The sequence below is a fragment of the Alligator sinensis genome, unplaced genomic scaffold, assembly GCF_000455745.1.
Source record: "Alligator sinensis unplaced genomic scaffold, ASM45574v1 scaffold20_2, whole genome shotgun sequence".
NCBI classification, from domain to species: Eukaryota; Metazoa; Chordata; order Crocodylia; family Alligatoridae; genus Alligator; species Alligator sinensis.
The window spans coordinates 1,692,045-1,717,303 of NW_005842012.1; the positions used below are offsets into that span (position 1 = coordinate 1,692,045).

The 25,259-nt window shown below is 44.0% G+C and overlaps 1 protein-coding gene across 5 annotated transcripts in view; it reads left to right on the plus strand.

Annotated features, from left to right (window-relative positions):
* Window positions 1-25,259, plus strand: part of OXR1 (oxidation resistance 1) — a 461,315-nt gene that overhangs the window by 280,184 nt on the left and 155,872 nt on the right. Inside the window, exon 2 of one of the 5 annotated variants that reach the window (XM_025202026.1) lies at window positions 16,704-16,850. The exons of the other annotated variants lie outside the window; for them this stretch is intronic. Coding sequence (XP_025057811.1) covers window positions 16,808-16,850 — 43 coding nt within the window. The 5' untranslated portion in view covers window positions 16,704-16,807. The remainder of the gene's footprint in view (window positions 1-16,703; window positions 16,851-25,259) is intronic. 5 annotated transcript variants of the gene reach the window in all.

The following is a 25,259-nucleotide window of genomic DNA, read 5'->3' on the forward strand; positions in this document are numbered from 1 at the left end:
AGATGTGCTCCTTGATGATCTTCTCAAAGAGTTTTCCCAGGATTGAGATAAGACTGACAGGCCTATAGTTGACTGGGTCCTCCCTCCTCCCTTTTTTAAAGATGGGGACCACATTGGCTATCTTCCAATCATCTGGCACCTGGCTTGAGCACCACGAGCGCTCGTAAAGCCGTGCTAAGGGCCCTGCAATAACCCCTGCTAGCTCCCTCAACACCCTGGGGTGGAGAGCATCTGGACCTGCTGACTTGAACACGTCCAGCCCCTCCAGAAGCACTCTAACCCGGTCCTCCTCAACCTTAGGTCTGGAGGCATTCTCCTCGAGTCCATCTTGAAACATGGTGGGGGAGTCCCGGTCCCTGCACAAGAAAACGGAGGTGAAGAATTTCTTAAAGAGGTCTGCCTTCTCCTCTGGTGCAACCACCAGATTGCCCAGCATATCTTGCAGGGGTCCCACATTTCCCGGCGCCTTCTTCATCCTCCCTATATATTTGAAGAAGGACTTTTTGTTATCTTTGATCTTGGACGCTAGTCCTAGCTCTATGTCCACCTTAGCTTTCCTAACAGCCCCCCTACAGGCCCGAGCAGTGGAGGTATACTCTTCTTTGGAGATAGCCCCCCCACTTCCACCGGGTGTACGCCGCCTTTTTGGCAACCAGGCATTCCCGGATGTCCTTGGTGAGCCAGGAAGGCTTTTGGGCACTCTTGCCCCCCTTGCTTCCCCCACTTTTCCTGCTGCTGAATTTATCCTTATTGATCACTGCTGGCGGTGAAAATCAGTAGTAGTCAGCAGGGGGGGGAGGGAGGGGGGCATTGATGATGGAAGGGAATATGGGAATATATCTCACCAACTGATTGGCATTGATGTTGGCAGGGAATATGGGAATATATCTCACCAACTGATTTTGAGTTAGACGTTCCTAGTTTAATACGTATTTCTACAGTGAATTCCTTTTCAAGAATTGTGATCTCAAATATAAATCTTGTGTAAGTCACAGTAGCTGCATTTGCTTACAACAGGTGAGAATTTGCCCAGGAGTGGATAGGGATGGGTAGGCCAGTTTTATATTCAAAATAATGTTTCTTGACCCTGCTCTCTCATCATTGACTGACCTCTTAGTCCCCCAGCAGATGTTATATGTATGGCACAATTAATGCATTAATTGAAATATGCCACACGGGTAAGTAATTTATGGTGCAGTAAAATGACAAATCAGCCATAAAGATGTTCCACCTGTGTTGTGGAACATCTTGGTGGCTGAGTTGTACTGCACTTTCATTTGAAATGTGGCATGAACATGCTGGGGCTCATGCTGAGATCAGGGAGCCCTTCCCCATGCCCATCAGCAGCTGAGCTCCATACATGCTGTTTGAACATGGTAGTGGGAGTCCAAGATGGGGAACTCTTCCCAGATATGGGGTTCTCTCCCCTCTTCCTCTCAAGGGACAGGTGATGGCTGTTTTCTGCATTGGGGGACTTCCCTCTGCACAGTTGACTGTGTCCAGGATGCAGCTGCTCCCTGTCCCTTAAAAGACCAGCAGTACAGCCCTCATACTGGGACATTTAAAGCCATGCAACTTTAAATGTTATGGTACAAGGGATTGTTGAGGTCTGTGTCTGGGGCCCAGGGGCTTTCCCCTGTAAGGTAAGGTAGGGAGCAGCCGCTGGCCCTATACCATTCCCCAGTGCCTGGGTGTGCACTGAACCTTTAAAGTTCCAGGTGCAAGGGGACCTCTGGATCAAAGATTAGGTTTCCAATTCAGGGCTTCCCCTCCCTAGCAAGATGCACAGTAGGATTTGATCTCAGATCCCCAAAATCTCCTGCCCTGCCATGCATATCTGGTATGGCAAGATGTGCAATTCTAGGATCCAGGATCAGATCCCATTGTGCAATTAAATTAACATCTCCCATGGCCCTTATCAAGAATTTATTGTGTTGGGGGTAGTCACGGGGTGGGTATTTTCCTTGTAATTTCTGGTTTTAATCCAGGACTGGTTGGTTTGTGTTTGTAAGATTTCAATCCCAACTGAACAAATTCAAGAGGTATAATTAAACATCCAGACCTCCTTTCAAACTCCTGAACTCAAGTTAGTTTGCTACAATCAGTAGTGATTTTGTACCCTAGATAATCCAAACCTTCCTTAGAATATAAGAAGTTTTGGGAAGAGAGAGAGGTATATGTTTGTTTTAAAACACATTTTAAATACAGAAATCTTTTTTTCTCTGTAATCACTATTTGAATGACTCCTTTTTGGAAGCTAAGAAAGGCCTGACTTTTATTTTTTACTTAAAAAAGATTAAATATTTTTTTCAGGACAGAGGAAATAAATACTTGGCGTACAATTGAAATATGTATTGATCAGTTGTACAGCGTGGTAAACAGTATGTCTTTTTTATACTTTGCATATTGCTGCCCCCTGCTGCCTTCTATTAGATGAAATTGTATTTCATACTTTGCAGCACAGGTTGACAGCATTTATATTGTCCTTGTAGATGTGTTTTAAAACTATTAGATTTGAGAACTTTCAATATGTACATCCAAGTAAAAAGGTGATGAGTAGGTTTCAATTATTTTCTCTGAAACACAAAGCTATGGTGGGGGTTTCATTGTGAAAAAGTAGTGCTATTTCAGTGGATTTGTTAAATTTTCATTGTTTATAACTAGGAAAACTAGTCGGGCATTTTTTTTTTTAATTTGCTGTTTGGCATGTCAGTTTCTAGGTTCAGTTTAGAATGGAGCTGATGTAGTAATTTTCCTAATATTGTAAATAGGGCTGTGCTTTGCAAAGTGTCCCAAAGAATTTGGTAAAATGCTGTAATGGGTAAATGTGTCACAGTCTGATACAATACAAAAAGAAGTCATTAAAAATGTAACTTGTTTTGGCACAGTATGGCTTCAAAGATTTCCATTTGTGTGCTGTAGCTGCCAAAGAGTATTCAGAGGACAGCTGCAGCTGAGGGGAACAAACTATTGTGGTTTTGTCGGTTCCTCAAATGAATCTTCCTGTTTCTGCAAATGGGAACAGAGGAAAATAGGATTGGAAGAAATGGCTTGGGCTGCTGAGTCAGAACACTTCTGTGTACAGTTATATTCAGGCCTGTTGACTTTTGATCTCATTTGTGGAGAGAGTGTACATATCTGTCACAAGCTTCATCTTCACCTATTGGTGAAAAAAAGTATACTTAAACCATGGAATAAACTAAATAATTTGGGCAATCCTTCTGTACAAACTAGTGGAGTTTTTACTGTGACATCAAACACAAAGTGACGTTGATCTTGCCTAGTTTTTTCACAGTATAACTAAAGGTGCCTTGTCACTGCCATTTTTTTAATGGCAAAGACAACTACTCCATATTTCTTATCTTGCTGTAGACAATCATTATAATTTTTGTGTTGAAAACAGAGCTAATTGCCGCTTCAGATTCTTAGGCGGCTCCCATTTTTACTTGCCCATCCATATTGCTGTTGACCTTTCTCTTATTCTGATTCTTGAGACTCATACTGCTTTGATAATTGCTTTCTCCCTTTTTGGGGATGTGTGGGTGTGAGAGATTCCTGTTCTTGCTGTGTCTCAGCCTCCTCCATCTTCAGCTCAGTAGGAGAGCTCCGCAGCTCTCGCTTTTGGCTCTGACTGGCGTCTCCGAGTTCCTGTCTTCTTTCTCTTGCACTGGGCATTCTTCCCCTAGAGAAACTCCCATATCTGTGGCAATGTTTCTGGCCCCACCCCTCAGGCTGTTACAAGAATTTAAGTTAAAGGGCTTGCATTTTGCAGTTCTCAATCATAAAGCAGGTACTGAAAGCAGTGTGATCCAGTCATAGTTTTTGTTTACAGAGTCTTATTAGTATCTGTAGCAATCCTTCCTTCTCTAGTCAGCTATCAGATGGTTTTAGATTTCTTCCTGTCTCCCTGACTTGGATTATACAGGCAGTTTGAAATCACTTTTTATTATTGCCATTTTGTAAATTGGTTTATTCATTTTAGGGATTTTTAAATCTGTTGCTCTTGTCTTTGCTTGTTAGACATACACTTGGATTTAAAACCCTGGAGAAGCTTGAATGCCAGTATTTCCCTTGCTGTTTCAACTGTTTTGATTGCTTGTCCCTTCACACACAGTTTTTATTCCTTTGCTTATGTCCTATTAGTGTTGTGACTGACTGCCTGATTCCTTGGTACTGCCTCCTGGATTGTATGATGATTCCTCTTTTACTGCTTTGCATCTCCTTTGAGACCTTGCTATTGGGATTTTTATTGTTGCTGTCATTTTTTTTTTATTTTTTACTGATAATCTTTTACTATATTATGGAATACAGTGGAGGTATAAATGACAGATTTCTGTTTAACATATTTAAAAACGAAATGTCGTACTCAGGCCAGTAAAAGAAATAAATTAAATAAACTGCTATATATTACTGCTCAGATTTTATTGCTTTTTAGTGCAATACAGAGGTAGCAGCTTAAGCTGTAATAAAAAAGGTAGTGAGGAAAGAAGAGAATAGAGAAATGGCAGAGAAAAAAGGGGATCACTGAAATATGACTATTTTGAGAGGCTACCTGGGGTGATTAACTGTTCCTTGTCAGGTAAGGATTTGGGGCTAAGAAATCTTGAAAAAGCTTCTCACAGGGGTAGAGGAAATCTTTTCGTTTGTGGATTTTCAAGACGGTAACTTTATTTTAATGATGGGATTGTCACAAGCCTGTGATCACATCTTTCCTGATAATCTTGATATTTTCAAGGATATAATCCCTGTTAAAACTAATCTTCTTCTTCTGATAGATAGATAGATAGATAGATATAGTGGGATAGAATTATCTTCATGTAACTCTAATAAATGACATGACTGGAAGAATTCAAGACTTGGATTGGAGAGTTCTTAGGCGTGGGCAATTTTGCCATGAAACCCTAATAGCTATTTGTGTAGAATACAGTTTAGTTCTATCCTTGAAGCCTCTTGAAGATAACTGGGGAACAGTGCTTTGTTAAAGGGAAATTTTAAAATGAGAGGCTTAGTTCCACACAGACCTTTAGAAGGGGAGTTACGGCTCTGTCTAGAGACCAGCAGTGCCACTCTAGGAAATAATAGTGTGAGTGAGGCTAAGGAAGCTGGCTCAGAACCAAGAAGGGAGGTAAGAGAATGCCTAGGCCTGTTAGCTTAATAGGGCATCTTTTGTTCATAGTCAGGTCTCAGTATGATGGCATGTCTACATCAGTGCCAAAGTTCTAAGCCTGATCCCTGTTCCCTTTCTGGAGGATTTGCTCTCAGTCTGAAGAGACTTGCTGAAGCAACAGTTTCAGCAAGTGCCTCTGTGTCAACTCTTAGGATAGATATTCTCCATTAGATATTAGGATAGTATCTGTATCCATAATTGGGGTGGTTGGAGCTGAAATAACTCAGTGCCTCTCTCTGTGGCAGTGGTGTTATGGCTGACTCCACCTTGGCCACTTCTAACTCTGCCTCTAGTTGTAGGACCTGGCTCTTCAAGACCATCACTCTCTCTGTTTGTAGTAGCATAACTCAGCTTTCACCTATTTGGATAACTTAAATACTTCTTCTCAAGAGGCCTCATACTGGGTGGGTAAGTCTCGCCAGCTCCTTTCTCAGCTTCTCCAGTCTCTTCTAGAGATTGCACTTAGGCCTGGGACTTTTCAAAGTCCTCTTGAGATACGGTTATTTTTGCTGTCCATGTCTGGTTCTCTTTTTCCTCCCTCTCCTGCAGTGCTTGGAGTATTTCTTCTGTCTCAGCCAGAAAAACTTGGTACTACTCACATCGTGCTTGTATACTGCCCAGAGCTGCTTCTATTTTCTGCTTGTACCTAACCTCCAGTTCCCCCAACTTGAGGTCGAGACATCTTAACAAGAGTGGTCTCAGTACTTCCCTTACATTGTCAGCTTCATGCTGCTTTTCCTTCAGTGCTCTCTGGGAGCTGTGCGCTCTCAGCAGGGGCTTATGGCAGCTTCATCTCTAGTGCATCAAGCTTCTCCTTCCCTGAAAGCTTCAGCTGACTTTCAGCTTGTTTTCTACTTCTTGGAGCAGAGTTTTCAGCAATTTGGCTTCTCCTGCCTGGCCCTTTCTCTGCTAGCACCTTGTGGTAACCTCGTAAACTCAGCCATCCAGGTCTTGGACTCTCTGGCTTAGTTTGACTTTCTCACTATGCATCTCTTCTGCAGAGGCTTGGCTAGTGTCTTTTGCTTTCTCCAGGATTTGCAGCTGGGTGGTCAGCGCAGCCAGCTCTGCCTCTTTTCCTTGCTGGAATTCTTGAAACTGCTCTTGGAGGGCCCTTTGCTGCTCTTCTCTCAAGGCAGCCAGCTGTTCTCTGAGGAATCGCATTTTCTGTTTCTTCAGGACCTGCTGTTGCTGCAGTTGGAGCTGCCTAGACTGCTACTGCTGTTTCAGCACCTCCAGACCTTGTTGCAGCACTCCTCTCTTTATTGCTGCAGTTCACTTTAAGCAGGATATCAGGCTTCTTGCACATAGTCTTTATTTGTCCTGGGCAAATTTGCCTCCCAGGACACAACAAACCTCATAAATAACCCACGTACAAATAATACAAAACAATAAAGTATTAATTCTAACCCTGGGGTCTTTCCCCAGGCCTTGCGAGAGTGTCCAAACCCTGGAGTCTCTTCCCAGGCCTTGAGAGAGTACCCTGGTTCAGTGTGGTATCTTTTATTAGACCAATTAAATAGTTGAAAAAATATTCTTTGCAGGCTTTCGGGCACAAATACTCTCTCTTTATTTTCTATAAAGTAGAAAAGCTACCTATAAGGTAGAAAAGCTAATTTTCAACATGCGGGTCTGTGAAAATGCAAATGAGAGTTTGGGAGAATATGGGTAGAGATGGGGCAGGGGGAATGTGTGAAATAATGTAGTTGGTCAGCTGCAGGCAGGTTACCTGGGGTTATTAGATGGCAGGCAGGATGTAATGTGCCATAAATCCAATGTCTATATTTAGTCCAAGATTATTTGTATCCAGTAGATTTATGAAGTAAAATTCTAATCCTCAGTGTTGCAGTCACTAGCCTGATATCCCTTTGTCTTTCACTTTCTGAGTTTTAACTTCCTCTGGCCAACCAGTTATCTCCAGCAGCTGGCCCAGTCCCCCTAGCAGCCATCACCTGCTTAACGCCTGCAGATGGGCTGCAATCCCTGGTGCATGGAGCCTGCTACATCCTGGGTGCATCTACACAAGACATTTACTGCTGAGTTCACCAATTAGCTCCACAGTAAACGTGTTGCATCTACACATGCAGAACTATTAGGCTGGAGTAAAGTAATAAACTCCGTAGCAGGGTTGTACTTGTAAATACAAGTACGATTCTGTGGCGGAGTTTTTTACTCTATAGCACCACATTTGTAGACACTGATGCGGCTGGCTGGGCCATGAGGATGCTTCAGTGCAGAGGCTGCCTGCTGGCTAGCCCCACACTAAAGCACCCTCGTGCCCCAGCCAGCCCCTCCACAGCACATTGAGCTGGGTTGGAGCCGGGCTTTCAGGCAGACTCCTGGGCCCCCTGCCAGCCCGTGCTGCTCTTACCTGGCTCAACATGCTGCAGTCCCCGCCACACATTCAAATGACATGCCCAGGAGCAATAAGCTCAGGCACAGTAAGTGCTGAAGTTTATTGTTTCATGTTAATTACATGTGTAGATGTGCCCCCTGAAACCTGCCGCCTGCTACAACCCCACTCCCCTTGGCCTGGATAATGGCTGAAAGGAGCTACTTTGCTGGGAGATGGGGACATGTTATAACCTAGTTGTCTATTCTTTCTGAATGATCAGTTTGTTATTTCCCCCCTTATAGTGACATAAAATCATAGGCCCAGACTTAGGTTCATGGATCAACCTGCTTGGAGCTCATTATAGAACTGCCATGCTTGAAAACTATACCTGTCTGCAGGATGAACTCCACTGAAGGTCAAATTCCGGCAAAAAGATTTCCTATAGAAAATGTTGAGTTTTAAGTCTCCAGGACTCTATGTTCCAGTGCAGATTTACCCCTGTGGATGACGTGCTCATTAGTATTCACAGGAGCTGACAAGATATCTAAATACTGTATGTTGTTTATTGTTTGCAGTTGTGCAGGTTCCCTCTGAATATATTGCTGCTATTTCCTGCCCTAATCAGGTAACAGAAATCGAGTTCAGCATATCAAAAAGTAAAAGCTGGTGATAGTATAAAGGGTATAAAGTCAGTAAAAGAAAGTCAATTGTAATTTGCTGGGTTGATTAGATCTAGTATAATTGTAAATCAGTATTCAAACACCAAGAATGTGTGATAAGGAGAGTAAACTGAGGCTGAACACTAAGTTATTTACTGGAACAAAAGAGTGTTGCAGACAAAGCAAGTGTACTTCCCAGTGACAGGTACTTCTCTAATTTGTGCCTACTTACTTGTTTTTTGGAGGGTTTTTTGACAATGTCATGCATGTGCCCAAGTCTTTTCATGTTACACTGTTTCTGACATACAAAATGCATAGTGATGTAGTTCAACATAACGGTGTTCTTAGCATAAATTTAAGACTGCCTCACAAAAAATGCCTGTAAGTAGTCTGTCACACCTCATTATTGTGTATTCTGTGTCATATATTTTTAAGTAAAATGTTTTAAAGAAATATTTTAAAACCAAAAGAAAGATTTTGCACATTTTATTAGTATCGTTTTTTTCCCCTCTCCCAAAATTTTTAAAGTGACACTGTCAAAGTATCTTGAGTCCTTGGAGGAAAAGTCCTTGTAGAGAAAGAAATGCGTTATTTTTTCAACTCTCCTTAACTATGTATATACAAATGATTTCATTTGTATGGAATCCACGAGTGAGATGTTTTTGTGTGGGAGGAGAATACATCTAGGATTGTTGTGAAGAAAGAGGGAGATAACTGAATCACAATGTTGGGAAACAAGTTGGGAGAAATCTGGGTCACTAGGAACTGACTGATTGAAATGTTAGAAGATAAACTGGAGGACTAAATTACTGAAAAAATAATATGGTCTTAGATTAAGTGCAGGGCAAGTAAGAAGAGTGTACTATACATATTACGATTTTTTCACAGCAGAAATTACTTTGGCTATTCCCAGGTGATGAATGAACCTTTGGCAACCATCTTGGAGTGCTGCAAGGCTATTGTCAAACAGGCACCATTTGAAGAACCAGTCCCAGAATAAAGTGGCAGCAATTCAGCTAACAAATGGCACTGGCAAAGGCCAGCATATGTCTGTGTATATTTAGCTGCAATATAACCAATAAATAATTATGATTAGGCAATCATTTGGATGCAATCTCAAACCATAAACTATTTTTTCCCAAGAAGGTCAAGCTGGCATGTCACAGACTTACAGTGCCCAAAAATACTGTATTAATATGATTTAAATAAAATATCACTAGAAAGCTGAAGATTTCTATAATATGAATGAGTGTGTGGGTTTGTGTAAGCTCACACACAAACTAACACAATGCTTAACTAAAATAGAACCTGAAATAGCTAATTAGGCCTTGGGACCAAAAAAATTAATACATATACAGTAAAAGCTGTGTTAACCGGCACTTTATTAGCCAGAAAACTCTATTAACCAGCATCTGAGCGATGCAGCAAAAGCGAAACCGGAAGTACCGTTTCTAGGGGACTTCCCATTTCACCGCCATGAGCTGAGTTTTTCTTTGCCACTTTTCTGGCTTACGGCCTGGGGCAAAGCAGCCTGTGCGGGAAAAAGCAGCCTGCGCAGGGCCCCCCTTCCCTGTCTTCCGGCACACTGGCGCTGGGGAGTGCACCAGACAGTGCACATTTGATTAACCGGAGTATTTGATTAACCGGCATCCCCCATTCCCGGGGGATGCCGGATAACAGAGCTTTTACTGTAATTTTAAAAAATAGGTATCTATATATACCTCAGTTATAGATATCTGTATTTTTCTGTCATTTCTGATTAACATCTAATGTAGGCATTTGTTTCCGTAGGACATTTTAATTCAATCAAAAGGACAACAATACCACTTCCTATCATATGAGGCAGATGTGGGGACCTTGGGGATAGAGTCCTGGTCAGTTCTGAGGACAAATGTGTCTGAAGAAATGAATAACTAACTATGGTTTCATTTCAAGCATGCCAAGCTCTGAAACCTTCTTGGGCAAAGAGGTGGCAAAGCAATTTGGCAATATACTTTTAGTCAGAAGTGGAAGAGATCTGTCAGTTGCAAATCTCAATGTTAGTTTTATTAGGATGTGTGGTATACATTCAAGAAATCTGGGAACTGAGGGTAATCTTAACACTGCTGGTGATGAGAGATTCTTATGGGTTTCTTACAGTGCAATACACCTGCATTTGTTGATTTATCTTTCCAAAAAGTGTGGCTTTTGAGTCTTATGGTCAAGCAATCTAGTAACCTTACTAGAATGTTTTTGGGTCCAGTATTATAAAGACATTATTTGTCAATTTCCTGTAGGACTGGAAGTGGGACTTTATCACTTTCTTACAATTAGTGACTGAAGTTCCTCCTCTCAGCTTCCCAGATGATGGATTAGGCAGCACTGGATATTTTTTCATGATAGGTCCCTGTTCCACTATATTTTGTGTAGAGTAGGTGAGATGAAGCTGAGAGAGATTCAAATGCAAATGAAAACCAACTTTAAGAAAAAGCCTGCCAACTAATGAGAAGTTGATATATCATGACCACGGCCTGTTCCTCTTTTAGCAATTTATTTTCAGTGACAGAACCCACTTCTGAGGATCTGGACACTTGACGCAGTTACTCTAGTGTAATTTGCATCAGTTTCATGCACCAAACAAATCCAGAGCTCTGGATTAGACACACTACCGACAGTGCTAGAGTAGCTGTTTGCAATATTTTAGTGTCTCTTTGTAGTAGTGCCACATTTTAGTGCCACCTCTTGCCCAAGAAGGTTTCAGAGCTTGGCATGCTTGAAATGAAACCATAGTTAGTTATGCATTTCTTCAAACACATTTGTCCTAGGAACTGGCCAGGACTCTATCCCTAAGGTCCCCACATCTGCCTCATATGATAGCTAATATGCCTGTCTGCATATACCAAATGACTACCTCAAGATAGATCTGGACACGTGACATGCTGGTCTAATTTTACCCCTGATTTTTCCTTGGTAATCCTACCCTGGATTCAAATAAGTTACATCAGGATAGGACTGACTGTGTCATGTGTTGGCTTCTTATTTACACCAGTAATAACTAATTACACTTTGCGTCCAAGCCCCAAGGTAAGGTAAACACAGCCTTCAGTGCATCTTCCTCGCACAGTATCTCTGTTCATTTTCCAACTGGATTTGGAAGCAGAGAGATTCATTAATAGGTTTCCAACCTGTCTTTGGGGTACAAGAAAGCAAGTTGGTCCAGGCTGGATTCTATTCCAAGAGCCTCTGGCTGAGCCAATCATCTCTGAAAAATTCAACAAGAAAAATTAACAAAACTGTTTTCCTAAGTAGCGCTGAAGGTTTTCTACCTTTTTATTGGTTTTATGCCATATTTCCAAAATAATCATCTGCTGAAATGGAGGAGTGAGCTTATAGTTGTTAGCATGATACATGCTATATGCCATGTCTCTTTGGATCACACCTTCCCCAAAGTATGCAGGGGTCCAGATAGATTCACTCCATTGGAAGCTGGTATTCATAATTATGGAGTTCAACCTGAATTATTTTCCTATCTATGGATTTGTGAGAGACCTTGAGATCAAAAATTATCTGCTTGCCATTGTTTCTCTGTATACCAGAAACAATTCTGTGCCCATTACAAAACACCTGTACCCTCCAAGAGAGCTGGATCTATCATTCCTAAGTATAGGAGATGGGCTATAGAACCCTTTGTTTCCTGGTGCTACAAAATAGAGACTTTGATAGTTTACCTTGAGTTACATTTATGAAAGGATAATCTTGTTCCTGAGATAATGAGAAAGTTGTTTTAAATATCCTTTTCAGGCATCTATTTTATGCTTTCAGATAGAGGTCAACCCTGATATGCTCCTCAGAGAGAGGTTTTTATGGGATCTGAGAGGCTACAAATCAAGAGAAGCTTGAGTGTTTCTTTCTCACAGTATCCCAGCCTTCATCTTCTGTCTTTCAGGAAGGGCAGCAAAAGTCTCAACATAGAGGGCACATGTACACATGCATTTGATCCGGTCTGAGTTTACTCTAGTGTAAGCTGCTCTGGAGTAAGCACTTCTGGACAGGCATCTACACATGGAGAGATTAGGGAGCAGATTTGCTGCACTTTGCAGGTTTTCTGCAGCCCTGTAATGAGCCCCTGCCGCCACCGAGGGGAGCTCTAGGCTCTCCCGGGTGATACCGCAGCGGCTAGCAGCAAGCATCAGGCCAGGAAACCTGGAGGGGGGGGTGGGGAGAAGCAGCCCCTGGGCCTGGCTCCCCAGTCAGGGGCAGAGGGCTTGGAGAGAGCTGCAAGGGAGGGGCAGGTCCCAGCCCCCTGCCTCGATCTGCTGGTGGGGCAGCTAGCTTGCTGCTAGCTGTCCCACTGGTGGATTGGGGGAGGACGTGGGACCTGCCCCTCCCCTGCCGCTCTTTCCAAGCCCCCTCATGCCTCTGTAGCCCAGGTGTACTTGGGTAGGTGCACTCCCCTTTTCCAATTGAAGGGCACATGTGCTGTGGGGGAACTGCAGACCACTCGGTTTCCCTCCTTCCCTATAGAACCAGGCCAGGACAGTCAGGGGACTTAAGTTATGGTAAATAAATTTGTATATAATTATCACAAGGAAAAGAAACATAGATATAAACATCTGTACTATATATGATATCCAAGCAAATAACATAAACAATCCCCTCTGGGTAAATGCTATAAAACCTTATAGCAGTGCTCCAGATACAGGTAAGTCACAGGTAAGTATCTGATCTGAAACAGATAAACCCCAAAATAAACATAGATAACCAACAGATAAACTATAGATAAGTATAGGTGAATGTGAGGATCCGAAGGGTACTTACCTGGGACACAGCCCCAGCCAGGGGCACAGACCTCACCAGATCGAGACATTCATGCTGCAGTGGGAGCTTCCCGTCCACCCCCACCTGGCTTTACCACCTTGGCAGGTGAAGCGGATTGGTGCTAATCCACAGCTGGGGCGATATCCAGGGGGCCGGAAACCAAGCAGGTGGGGCAGAAAGGGAGGCGGTGGGGAGTGAAGAGGAGGGTGGAAGGAAAGAAGAGGATAAAAGTGGGAGAAGACCCAGGAGGGATTGGAGGGGCGGATGTGCCCGAGCCGTCAGCTCCATTTTTTTTTTTTCTCTTTGCTTTCCGTTCTCTGTTATGCTGCCCCACCACCCGTTTGATGTTGCGGGCCAGCTGCTGCGGGCCGCCAGGTAAACCACAGGTGGCTGCGGTGAGGAAGAGATGCAGCTGACAATTGGAAGCTTCCCTGGATGGAGGAAGAGGATTGCACTTCCTCAGTGGCTCCCGGGCTAGATTAGGAATGGGGAAGCTGAAGGATGGGGAACACGGGCTCTTGTGTGGGTTGCCTTAACGAGGAAGTTCCCTTCCTCGTTAAGTGATCGTGTGCTGGCAATTAAGCCCGGTAGGGCTACAATTAGCAAGGGGCCTGGGAGAAGCCGGGGCAGAGAAGAAGCTGCCGACGAGCTGCAGGGGGTGAGCAGAACCCCAGTTATACAGGACTGCATTTTTGTTTGCATCTTTCAAAAGAAAAGGAAAAAAAAGAGCATATAAAAAAAAAAAAGGGGGAAACCCTAAAAATAAATGAGAGGAAAATAAGGAATCATCTCGGGGTATTCCTTTCGTCATCCTTTTCCCCGAGGTTTCGGGTACTGGGGCAGAACCCAGTGGTCGATCCAGGTGGAGGCAGGTAGTCACCACCTCCCTTTCATTTACATCTGGTTATCATCAAAGTCATGGCAGGTGGGAAAAGAGGGCATCAGACTTCACCTGGACTGCCCAAAAAGGGTTGCAGACCACCCTGGTGGATGTCAGCGGGATGTAGAGGCTCAGGCCCGTACCCAATGACTACCTGACAGTGAACAATAAATTAACCACAAATAAATACAAATAAACAACAGGTGAATAATAGCGAAAGGGGGTCCCAGCAAAGCCCTAGTCAAAGTTATAAATTTAAGACTCTACTCATCTACTAATTTACAATAGAGAGTTCACAAACATGAGAGTTCACAAAATATAAGGCATGACATCACACCACTTATGGCACAAGAACCTCAAAGATAAACTTAATCCCAAGGGGAAGCCCCAATGCTTCTTGGGCCTTTTCCCAAACCCTTCAAGGAAGCTGGTAACTTCATGGGGGCCCTCCCAGTGGGACCTCCATTTTCAGGAGCCCTTAATTAAGCAAGGGGAACTTCCCCTCCCCTGTGGGAATCTTTTTTCCCTGCAACTCATGGCTCCCAGGCCTGGAGGATGGCCTTCATCCTCTGTGCCAAGCTGTTCTTTCGCCTGGATTGGCTTCAGGGGTTGCTGTCCCCTGGAACGGGGCACCACTAGGCAAGGCTTCTGGGGCCTCTGGCTCAGCCCTGCCCGCTGACTCAGTAGCCCGAGCACCATCTGGCTCCCTGGAATCAACCTTTTGCTATGGGTTGGAGGTCTAGGCTGCCTCGTGTTGCACCAGGGCTTGGTATGCTCCCAGACCCACCGTGCAGTGCCTCCTGCACTGAGCTTCTGGCCTTGTGCCAGGGGTTGGGGACCTGAACTGCCCAAGCGCTCTGAAGATCCAGTTCCGTGCACCAACCTGTGCACTGTGTCTCTGGCTGCACGCCAGAGGTTGCAGACACAGCTCCCAGGGTCTGGATGCCATGCTGTGCTCTGAGAGCCTAGCTGCTGGAGCAGTCCACCATGCCCTGCTGATGGAAGTCTTCAAGGGGCTCTTCCAGGCTACTGCTTCACCCTGCTGAGCAGCTCTCCTTAGCACTTCTAAGCCCCGTTCTTCTCGGTCCCAGATGTATCTCCCTCATGCTGGGCACACAACTCCTTTTATTCTCTTCTGGAGGCTCTGCCCCTGAAGTTGTGCTGGGCTGGCAGAGTGCAGTCTCGAACCAGGTCTGAGACTTCTTTCTTTTTTTTTTCTCTTTGCCCCGAGCAGGGGCAGGGCAAGCCCCTCACAACAGTTACCTGATTGGGGGATGGGCTCCACCAATCATAAAGAGGATTATCCAAGCTCATACCTGCTGGGCTCCATCGGTAAGTTTGCTATAGCTCGTTCACCCGATTGGGGCACAGGGCTGGGACCTGTCCCTGACCAGAACAGTTCCTAGCCCCCGCCCTGCAAGCCAGGCAGAGGCTGGGCAGCTTGTTCTCCATTCAGTTCCATGAACCTGGAGCAGGTGAGGTGGGGGAAACAAGTTGTTCCCACCCCAGCTCTGCACTCGTGGAGCTGGGTGGGGTACAGGCGCCCCTGCCTCTGGCAGCAGGGAGTTCCCAGTGCCAGCTCCACGACCCTGGGGATGGGGCTGAAAGACCCTTATCTCCCGGTGCTGGCTCCATGACTGCACTGTTAGACAAGGGGCTAGCACCCAGGGGAAGCCTAGAACTCCACCTGGTGGCGGCAGGGGCTCATTGCAGGGCTGCAGGAAACCTGGTACAAAGAGCAGGAAATCTGCTCCCTAATCTCTGCATGTGTAGATGCCTGTCCAAAAGCGCTTACCCCAGAGCAGCTTACACCAGAGCCAGCACTGCTAGATAAGGGTCTCCCAACACCAGTCCTGCAGTTGCGGAGCCAGCACTGGGAGATAAGGGTCTTCCAGCCCCCAGCTCCCCAACTGCGATCTTGGAGCAGGGGGCTTGGAGCTCTCTGCTGCTGGGGCAGGGGGACATAGTTCCTGCCCGGGCTCCTGTGGCAGAACCCACCCCAGCAGCAGGCAGCTATCTCCCTCTCTTTGGTAGATGGGGCAGGGAGCTATCTCCTGCCCCCTGGTAGATCAGGCATCTACACAAGTGCTAATGCACTGTTAGTAATCTCAAGTATTTGCATTTGCAGGTAGCAAATTTACTCAGGATTAGGGAGGTTTACTGCATAGTAAGCATATGCACGTGTAGACACGCATGCTTACTCACAGTAAACTATGCTAATGTGCTGTTAAGCATCTCATGTACACACGCCCAGTGTGTAATAACAATGCAGGAAATTTGAGAAAGCAGGATCTTCAAGAGGAAAACCTACTGAGATAAAGTAGTTTGAAGATTTTGTCACTGGAAGAAGGAAAGGACTTATTGCCTAGTCTAAACTCAGCGACAGATTTGTCTCCAAGCTCTCTAAAGCACTTTCTGACACAATATTTGGAAGGATTATCAGGTGTTAGCCTGCAACTTCAATGTTGTCAAGTAGAATCACTTGATAAACCAGCAATTTACCCCTGGCTCAATCTCTGGAAGCTTTTAATGTGCAACAGGTTTTAATGAAGCATCAATTTTTAAAAAGCTACCAGCGAAATGTTATGAGAGAATGTTATTTTCCTATTTGTGTCTTCTGGCCATCACACTCCCTCAGCTGGTATAACTAGTCTTTTTGCTAAGGAGGCTAGAGCAAGCTTAACCGTAGGTAGAATAATGAACACCTTTTGGTTTTTAGGTATAGTGATGCTTTGATAGGGTGTGCAAGTTCCACCTTAATCACACCTTTGTTAAACTGGTAAGGAAGAATTGCAGGTCTCCTTCAGCTTTTCAGGGTGGATTTGTATTTGTGCTGCATAATTGAAGCTTACTTTGATTTGTGTTTAGGTGCTGACAGCTTAGTTGAAACTCTCAGTTATCCATCTGACTCGAAACCAAAGCCTTAACATTCCCTGCATCTCTTTGGAAGATCTAGATGTAACAGTTCTCCCATGAGAAGCTTAAAGATTTATGTTGCCTCTTCAAGAGTTGAATGTGAGTAAAATCCTCCATCACCTTGTCCTCTGAGACAAGTCTCTGAGAAAAAGGTTAAGGGGCTCTGCAAGGGAGAAAGTACCAGGAAGATAGAATGCATAGTCTGTGGGCATGTATCCTTAAGGCAAACAATAGCACTTTTTGACCTCCCTCTCTGAAGGGGGAGAGGAAGTAGACCTGTCTCCCAGGGAAAGGGATCTGAACCAGTTCACTCTGGTGCTCTTTGCATCTGGGTCCTGGATGAATGGGAACTGACCACACATAACTAGAAGTGAGCTGGGGGTTTGGGGGGCAAATGACTCACTAGCATCAGTACGATTGCAGTAGCTGGCACCTGCCATGGGAGCTGATCGTCTTGCAGACAAAACAGATTTAGAAAGTAGAGCTGTCAGGGTTTTCAACCACTTCAGCACAGACTTTTCTAAATGCTGGCTGGGAACAGAAACATCTTCATCCTGATAGGTAAGGGAGGATTTTACCTTTTCCAGAGATTCAACACACACCAGTGAAACTTGCTTTGTGAGTGGTGGGAATTGGGTTCCATGCACATTTGGGGGGAAAAAACAGTTCCATGCCATTGGTGTCTGTGAAAGGAGTTTCCACGTGGCCTGGTTGGCCATCTCAGTGTGGACCTCTTCTACGTGCCAGTTGGGAGCTTGGTTGGAAGTCAGTTACGGGTTGGGAGTTGGTTTCACTGTGCCTCCTCCACCCTGCCAATGTGGATCTGTCCACATTCCAGCTCAGGGTTGGGCTCCTGCTTCTGTCATTTCTGAAGGTGAGGCTGAACTGTTTTGAGGAGAAAAACCTTAAAGCCAAAAAAAAGGTTTGAGGAGAATAAACCAAGAAAGATTTGGGAAAATAAAAACGTTTAAAAAGGTAGTGAAAGCTCCACCATCTGGGGATCCTGGGGTCTAGCGTGATTGGAAGCAGAGACTTCTGGACAGGGCATCCTACAGAGTGGTCTTCAGCTCAGCCTCAGACCAAGATCTGGATCTGCCTCATTCTGCAAGGGAAACAAGGAACCACCCCACTGTGTCTCCTTTGAATCTCCGACATGGATGGGGCTCAGAAAATGATAGGTCTTGTTCAACTCCTCCTAAAAAATTAATTGTTACCTATGATTAACTTAACTAATAGATAATCATTGAAAATTATTAAAATCTAAAATGCCCTTTGTTGTAATTTTTCTTCACAATAGACTACCGTAGCTAATAGATGATCATTGGTCTTGCTCAACCCCTTCTCCTACAAAATTAACTTTTTTCACTTACGGATACGGAGAAAAACACTCCCTCCTTAATCAGGCAACTTTTCCAACTAAGATTTTTTCCTGCCTTTATCCAGCACTCCAGGGGGGCAGGAACCACAGCTATATTGCCTGTTTGTTGGGGACTATAATGACCCTGTTTCTCCCCAAGAAGAAAAACATCTGCTGTTGTAGTAGTGAGAGTTTTGATGGTGTAAAGGTTGAGGAAAAAAATGGAGTGTAAGCTCTGGGATTTGGATAACAATTGTTGTACCTCACAAATTTATACTGAAGAGAAGATAAAGCACAGAGCGATTCAATCAAACTTGAAAAATCAATCTTTACCACTGCCTTTCTGGACAGAACTAACATTCAGGTATTTCTTAATGTGCCATGTCACTGCTGTTAGCCTGACTAACATCAGTCCCTCACAGCCAACATGGCTAGACTCCTCTGAGTGACTGCCCTGCCTTGCTATTAGTAAGGCACTGCAAGGCACAGAGGTCCTGCCAAAATGAAGGAAATTAAGGGGAATCACTGCTCACAGACAGCAATGACTGCCACACCTTTAAGCACTTTAAAATCTAAAATCCCTTTTGTTGTAATTTTTCTTTACAATACTGTGGAATTGCACTCTTATTATAATGCTTCATCATGCTGGGATTTTTTTCTTCTCTGCATCATTTCTTTTCAGCTCATTATTCTTTTTCTTTATACCTTTTTAAAAATTTTCTCTCTCTCCCATTTGTTCTTCTTTTTCACTTTGTCCCTTCAGTACTTGTTCTCCTCCTTTGTTCTTTTCATCTCTCTGTCTTGGTTTGCATCTCCTTCTCTTCAGAAATTTGCAGTGATGCTAATGTGAACAATATGGGGTTTGTGCTTGCAATGTGTCAACCTTGCAATTTGTGACAGTGGCCACATCTACACATACGCTTAACTGAGAGTAGACTAATTAGCTGTGGAGTAAAGCATCACCATCTACATGTGCGATGGTATTAGACTGCAGTAAACTAATTAATGCCACAGTAAGATAGTACTATCAGGGCCAGTACTAACTTAAACCAGGGTAATTTACTGTAATTAAATACACATGTAGATGCTGACTGCAGGCATAAATTGTGTCCAGCCAGCCAGAGGCCAGACTCCTGCCCGCTGCCTGGCCAAACAGCACCACACTTTCAGCATCTTCATGCCCCAGCCAGCCCCTCTACTGCCTGACTCTGCCACCTGAAACCCAGGGCTTACCCTTGCACCCCTTGCCAGCCTGGGCCTGCTCTATCCCAGCTCAAATTGCTGTTGTCTCAGGTACGCATGTAGATGCTATGCCCGAGAACAGTTTACTCTGGTTCACACTGCTCCAGAGTTTATTGCTTCACATTAATTGCATGTCTAGATGCACCCAGCATATTACAAAATATCTGACACCAAAAAGGCCTGGGGACATATTGACCTCTCTGTGAAAAAACACCGAAGGATCATATTCTACTGTTGTTTACGTGTGATGCATAAAAATCAGTAGAGGGTGTGGCTTTGAACTTGGATTCTACATTTTCCAAGACAAAGTTTGCCAGTGTTGAGTTCTGTATTTTTCCACCATCAGAGCATCGCACTTTGAATCTGTGCAGAATGCCCTCAGGGAGACATGCTTTTTTTGTATTCAGTAAGAGGGCAAGAAAAGGTGTGCCTGGCATTAACAAGTGTCTGTCAGATACTTTAGCTTAATTCTTGAACTATGTGCAGGACTTGAGCTGAAAGCAATTAATGAGGAATTATTTCCTTTGTGTTCCTTCTTAATTAACTGTCAGCCACCAAGGACACTAGCCAATTCACCAGTATCTAGGAATAAAATTTGCAATGCAGGTACAAACGTGAGAAATCGTAGGATGTTTCCATCAACTGAACCTCTACCCTCTTCCCTCCATGGTTCTATTTTGGTGCTAGAAATTGCCACTGACCTACAGTGTACAATACCCATCCATTTCCTTGCTTGTCAGGCCTTGAACCTACAGGGGAAGGTGAGGCAGTAAAAAGTCACAGGAAAAAAACTGACATGGATTTTCTTGGGGCCCCTTTTAACCACATCAGTTGTATTGAAATCTACTTATCTTGGAGTTTTATATGATGACATTCCATTTCTGCAGTCACAATCTTACTGCAGCATTTCCATGTGAATTTCATAGATTTCATAGACATTAGGGCTGGAAGGGACCTCAGACCATCATCGAGTCCAGTCCCCTGCCCCAGGAGCAGGAAATCAGCTGGGGTCAAAGGATCCCAGCAAGATAAACATCCAAATGTTTCTTAAAGGAGTCCAGAGTAGGTGCTTGCACCACCTCTGGAAGCAGTCTGTTCCAGGCCTTTGAGGCTCAGACAGTAAAGAAGTTCTTCCTTATGTCCAGCCTGAAATGGTCTTGGAGGAGTTTGTGACCATTTGACCTTGTCCTCCCATGGGGTGCTCTGGTGAACAGATGTTCCCCCAGGTCCTGATGTACACACCTTATATACTTATAGGCAGCCACCAGGTCCTCCCTGAACCTGCACTTTTCTAGGCTGAATAGTCCCATAGCTCTCAGCCTCTCATCATAAGTCCTGTTCTCCTACCCACTGATCATGCATGTGGCTCTCTTCTGGACTCTCAAGCTTCTCCACATCCTTTTTAAATTGTGGAGCCCAGAATTGGATGCAGTACTCCAACTGCGGCCTCACCAAGGCCGAGTACAGCAGGAGGACATCCTGGGATTTGCTTGAGAAGCATCTATGGATGCAAGCCAGAGTTTTGCTTGCTTTACCAGTTGTGACATCGCATTGGTGGCTCATATTCATCTTGTGGTCAATCATGACCCCCAAGTCCTTTTCGGCCGTGGTGCTACCAAGCATAGCCTATAAGCATGCTGTGGGTTTTTTTCCCCCAAGGTAGAGTACCTTGCATTTTTCGGTGTTGAATGCCATCAGGTTTTTGTCCACTCATTTTCTGAGCCTGTCTAGGTCAGCGTGGATTACCATCCTGTTCTCAGGCGTGGACGCTCTACCCCAAAGTTTGGTGTCATTGGCAAACTTGGCCAGTCCGCTTCTGATACCAATCATTAATAAAGATGTTAAAGAGTATAGGCCCAAGGATAGAGCCTTGGGGGACCCCACTGGTCATAGTGCACCGTGATGATTTACTTCCATCTATTATCACTCTCTGAGTCCAACTTTGGAGCCAATTCCCCAGCCATTGGACTGTGACGTAGCTTAGGCCGCAGTTGGCCAATTTTTCCATGAGGAGATCATGGAATTCCAGATCGAAGGGTTTTTTAAAATCAAGATATATGACATCAATCTCTTCTCCCTTGTCCAGGTGATATGTCACCTGGTCATAGAAGGAGATGAGATTGGTCAGGCAAGACCTACCTGCAACAAACCGATGCTGGCTATTCCTTAGTATGTTGCCACCAACCAGCTTGTCAAGAATGGTCTCTGTGATAATTTTTTCCAAGATCTTCCCTGGGATAGAGGTCAGGCTGATAGGCCTGTAGTTACCCGGATCTACTTTCCTCCCCTTCTTGAAGATAGGCACCACATTGGCCTTCTTCCAATCTTCGGGCACTTCACCCAAGCACCACGAGTTCTCGAAGATCCATGCCAGTGGCTGAGCTATGATGCCTGCCAGCTCCTTAAGTATCCTGGGGTGTAAACTGTCAGGGCCAGCTGACTTGAAGGTGTCCAGCCTCTCAAGGTGTTCCTTCACATGGTCAAAATTGATGAAGGGTAACATTTCTCTTTCACCCTGGCCATCCTGTACTGCATTGAGCAGGGCTGTCCCTTGGGTCTGGTCAAAAAGCAACACAAAATACCCATTAAGCAGGTTGGCTTTTTCTTGGGCGCCGGTTGTCAGTTGTCCCATTTGGTTTAGCAGGGGTCCAATGTTGCTCTTGCTTTTCCTCTGGCTCCCCACATCTAAAAAAGGGCTTTTTTATTGTCTTTGATACATGTAGTCAATTGGAGTTCAGTCACAGCCTTGGCTTTCTTGGTTCACTCCCTACAGGTCCGAACCAATGCAGAATATTCTTCCTTTGAGGTGGTGCCAGCCTTTACAGGTCTTTCTTTTTAGATGCAGGAGGTCCAACTGAATGAACTGCACTTATACCATTCTGAACCCTGAAAACAAGAAGCTGGTGGCTCAGCGATCAAAAACGAGAGATAAAAACAGCTTTAGATCCCTGCTTGTAAAATGTATCCATCAAAAGTGGTAAGTAGTGTGTTTACTCCCAGATACATTCTGAGAATCAAGGAAGTTTCAAAGAGCCAGTCCTACCAAAATTAAATATTCATAAACATAAAGGTAGCAAGTTTTAATTATTAGATAAAGGTAGATCATTTTAATATCAAATTGTGAGAGTGCCGGTCCTAGAGACATCTTGCTCACTCACTCACTCACTCCCCTGCCTCAGAGTCTCTCTTGTTACTTGTCCTGCTACGTCTTGATGTTCCAAGAAAAGAAAGAGAAAAAAAGGAAAGTGAGATGTTCATCACAGTCAGTGGTAAGACCTAAAGGAGAGCTCTTTCTTCACAGGGCTCCATCTCCCCTATACCCTGTCCATACTGCACCTATCTGGGCTCAGGACTGTGAACTTCTTGGGTATCCTGTCTTCACATTAAATATCTGGGCTGGTGCTCAGCTACATGTCAGTCTTTTTGGTTTGTGGGATTGCTAGCTAACAATTCCACTTTTGCTGGCTCATCCAGTGAATGAGTTGTTTTATAGTCCACCTGTTGGCAAGTCTCTCACCATCCATGTACCACACCAGTTGTACTTCATGTATACTTCCTCAATCAATGAGTTGCTGTCACTTGATTGAACCTATATTTCACCAATTTAACAAGTTTGCCATGACTCGATTAACCTTTCTTCATACTTCATTAATGACCGAGTTCATCATCACTCAATCCTTATTTATATTCCATCAGATAGTGAGTTTCATTACTCAGTTAACCCTTCTCTATACCTCATTAATTACTGAGTTCATCATCACTCAATCCTTATTTATATTCCATCAGATAGTGAGTTTCATTACTCAGTTAACCCTTCTCTATACCTCATTAATTACTGAGTTCATCATCACTCGACCCTACTCCCTCAGTTAAGGTCCTGTTGAGGTGCTGGCCCATTCCTCTTACTAAGTGTAGGTTGGGTCAGTTTGCAAGTCACTCCCTTGATGCCTTCCCAATCAACTAATCACAATTATCCTGCCACCATTTCTAAGCCCTTCATTTTCAGACTCACCTACTCGATTAGCCCTCTTTCTGCCAGAGCTCTCAGTACAGTCCCTCCAGTGATTTTTCAAAGATTTTTTTCTCTCACCGCCCAGCTTTGTCCTTGGCTCTAACTTCCTGTCCAGGCTCTGGCTTTTAGACCTGACTCCAGCTTAGTCCCCAGATCCTTCCTCTGGCGTTAGCAGTGGCTCTGGCTCTCACTCCTGGCACAGCCTCCATGCTCCTCTACTCTCGTGCTTTCCCCTCTCCAAGGGTTCTCCATGAGTGCTGGTAGCCCCTCTTGGCTTCCAGCAGCACTCCCAGCAGCCAATGGGAGTTTGTTCTAGCTGCATGTGGTAACACACTGCTCGGGCCAACCTTTTCCAGCGTGGCTCATCTTTGGGAGGCCAGCTGTGTGTCTTCAGCAGCTGCATTACAACCCTGGGGCCTGGAGTTTGCTACGGGCTCTGGTCTGATGAGCTGGCACAGACTATAACAGGGCCCAAAACTGTTGCCCTGTTACACAAAGCTAATAATGAAATACAGGAAAGATATAAATGACTAAACACTACAGATAAGGCATATCAAGCAACTAGTTAAACATTTATAAAGTGCACATTCATGTAAAGAGCAATCTTGTTAATATTTGAGATAATTTAAAATTAATTTATCTATGTCCTAAAATCTTAAAAAGCCTCTAAGAGGTTGCTAGTCTGTAAGGGGAAAGGACTTTTCCCCTAAGCTTCAAATTAAACAGTAAAAGAGCTCTTACTTAGCTCGTCTGCAGATGACCTATTCTGCAAGAACTGTAGTTCAGGACTGAAAAGCAAGAATCTGAGATGAATCTAGATTTTTATACTCTATGGCTTGGCTAAAATATCAGAAAGCTTACCTAATAAGGTAAAAAAAATATTAGACTGTTCCTAATCGGTGTCCCTCTAATTAATTAATATTCTTATGCCTACTCTTATCCCATATATAAGCTATATCTTGCCTAAAATTAGTCTTGTCTAACCACTAAATGTATTTTAAATGACTTTAGCAAGACCTCTAACCTAGTTTTTTACCATTCCATCTTCCTTGACTTTTCTGAAATGGCTCACACCTTGTGATGTTTCCAGGCCTGATCCTTTCCTTTGCCTCCTCTTCTCTTACCCTAACCTTGCTTGAGGAAATGCAAGCAAATGCTGTACCATATTGCCATTAAGCAACTTAAAGCATACTATAGTTTACAAGTGTTAAGAAGCCTGGTGTCACTAGTAACCCTATACCTGTTTCTGGGAGAACCACATGACGGGCATGATTCAGACATGGTTGAGGCATGCTTTTGTGAGCTGGACATTTTGCCTAATGGAGCAAGCACATTTAAACCAATTCAGGATATGACCATAAACTTGTAAGGGACAGGAGATGAAAGATCCTAGTCTGTATCCTCCTTAGAAAACAGTAGTGGAACATATGGAACCCGTTTGCTCCATTGATGCTTCATGGTCTGGAGTCGATACCAAATATTTTAATTCATATTAGCTCACAGCAAATTGAAAACTTTACCTTGTGGTTTATACAAAGCAACTGATTGAGTTATAATAGGATATATTCAGTGCACTTCAAATAGTGTAGTTTATTTGCAATTATACAGTGGTTTCTAATGCATAGGGCTGCATTGACAAAGATGGTGCAAAAAAGTAACCCTTACATTTGGAAACTATAGGGTTCCTGAAGTCTATATACTACCACCAGGGTCTAGGGTAAGAAAAACAGCCTATCAATAATAATTTTATAAGTTAATATGCATTTTTAGAAGTGCCTTTGATGTAGCTGTAAGCATTCTTAATCATATCTGTACCAACAGCCGGATAAAATTACCATTATCATTAGTTGATTAGGCAGGTGTTACTTGGTGATGGAGACTGGTGTTAGCAAAGACA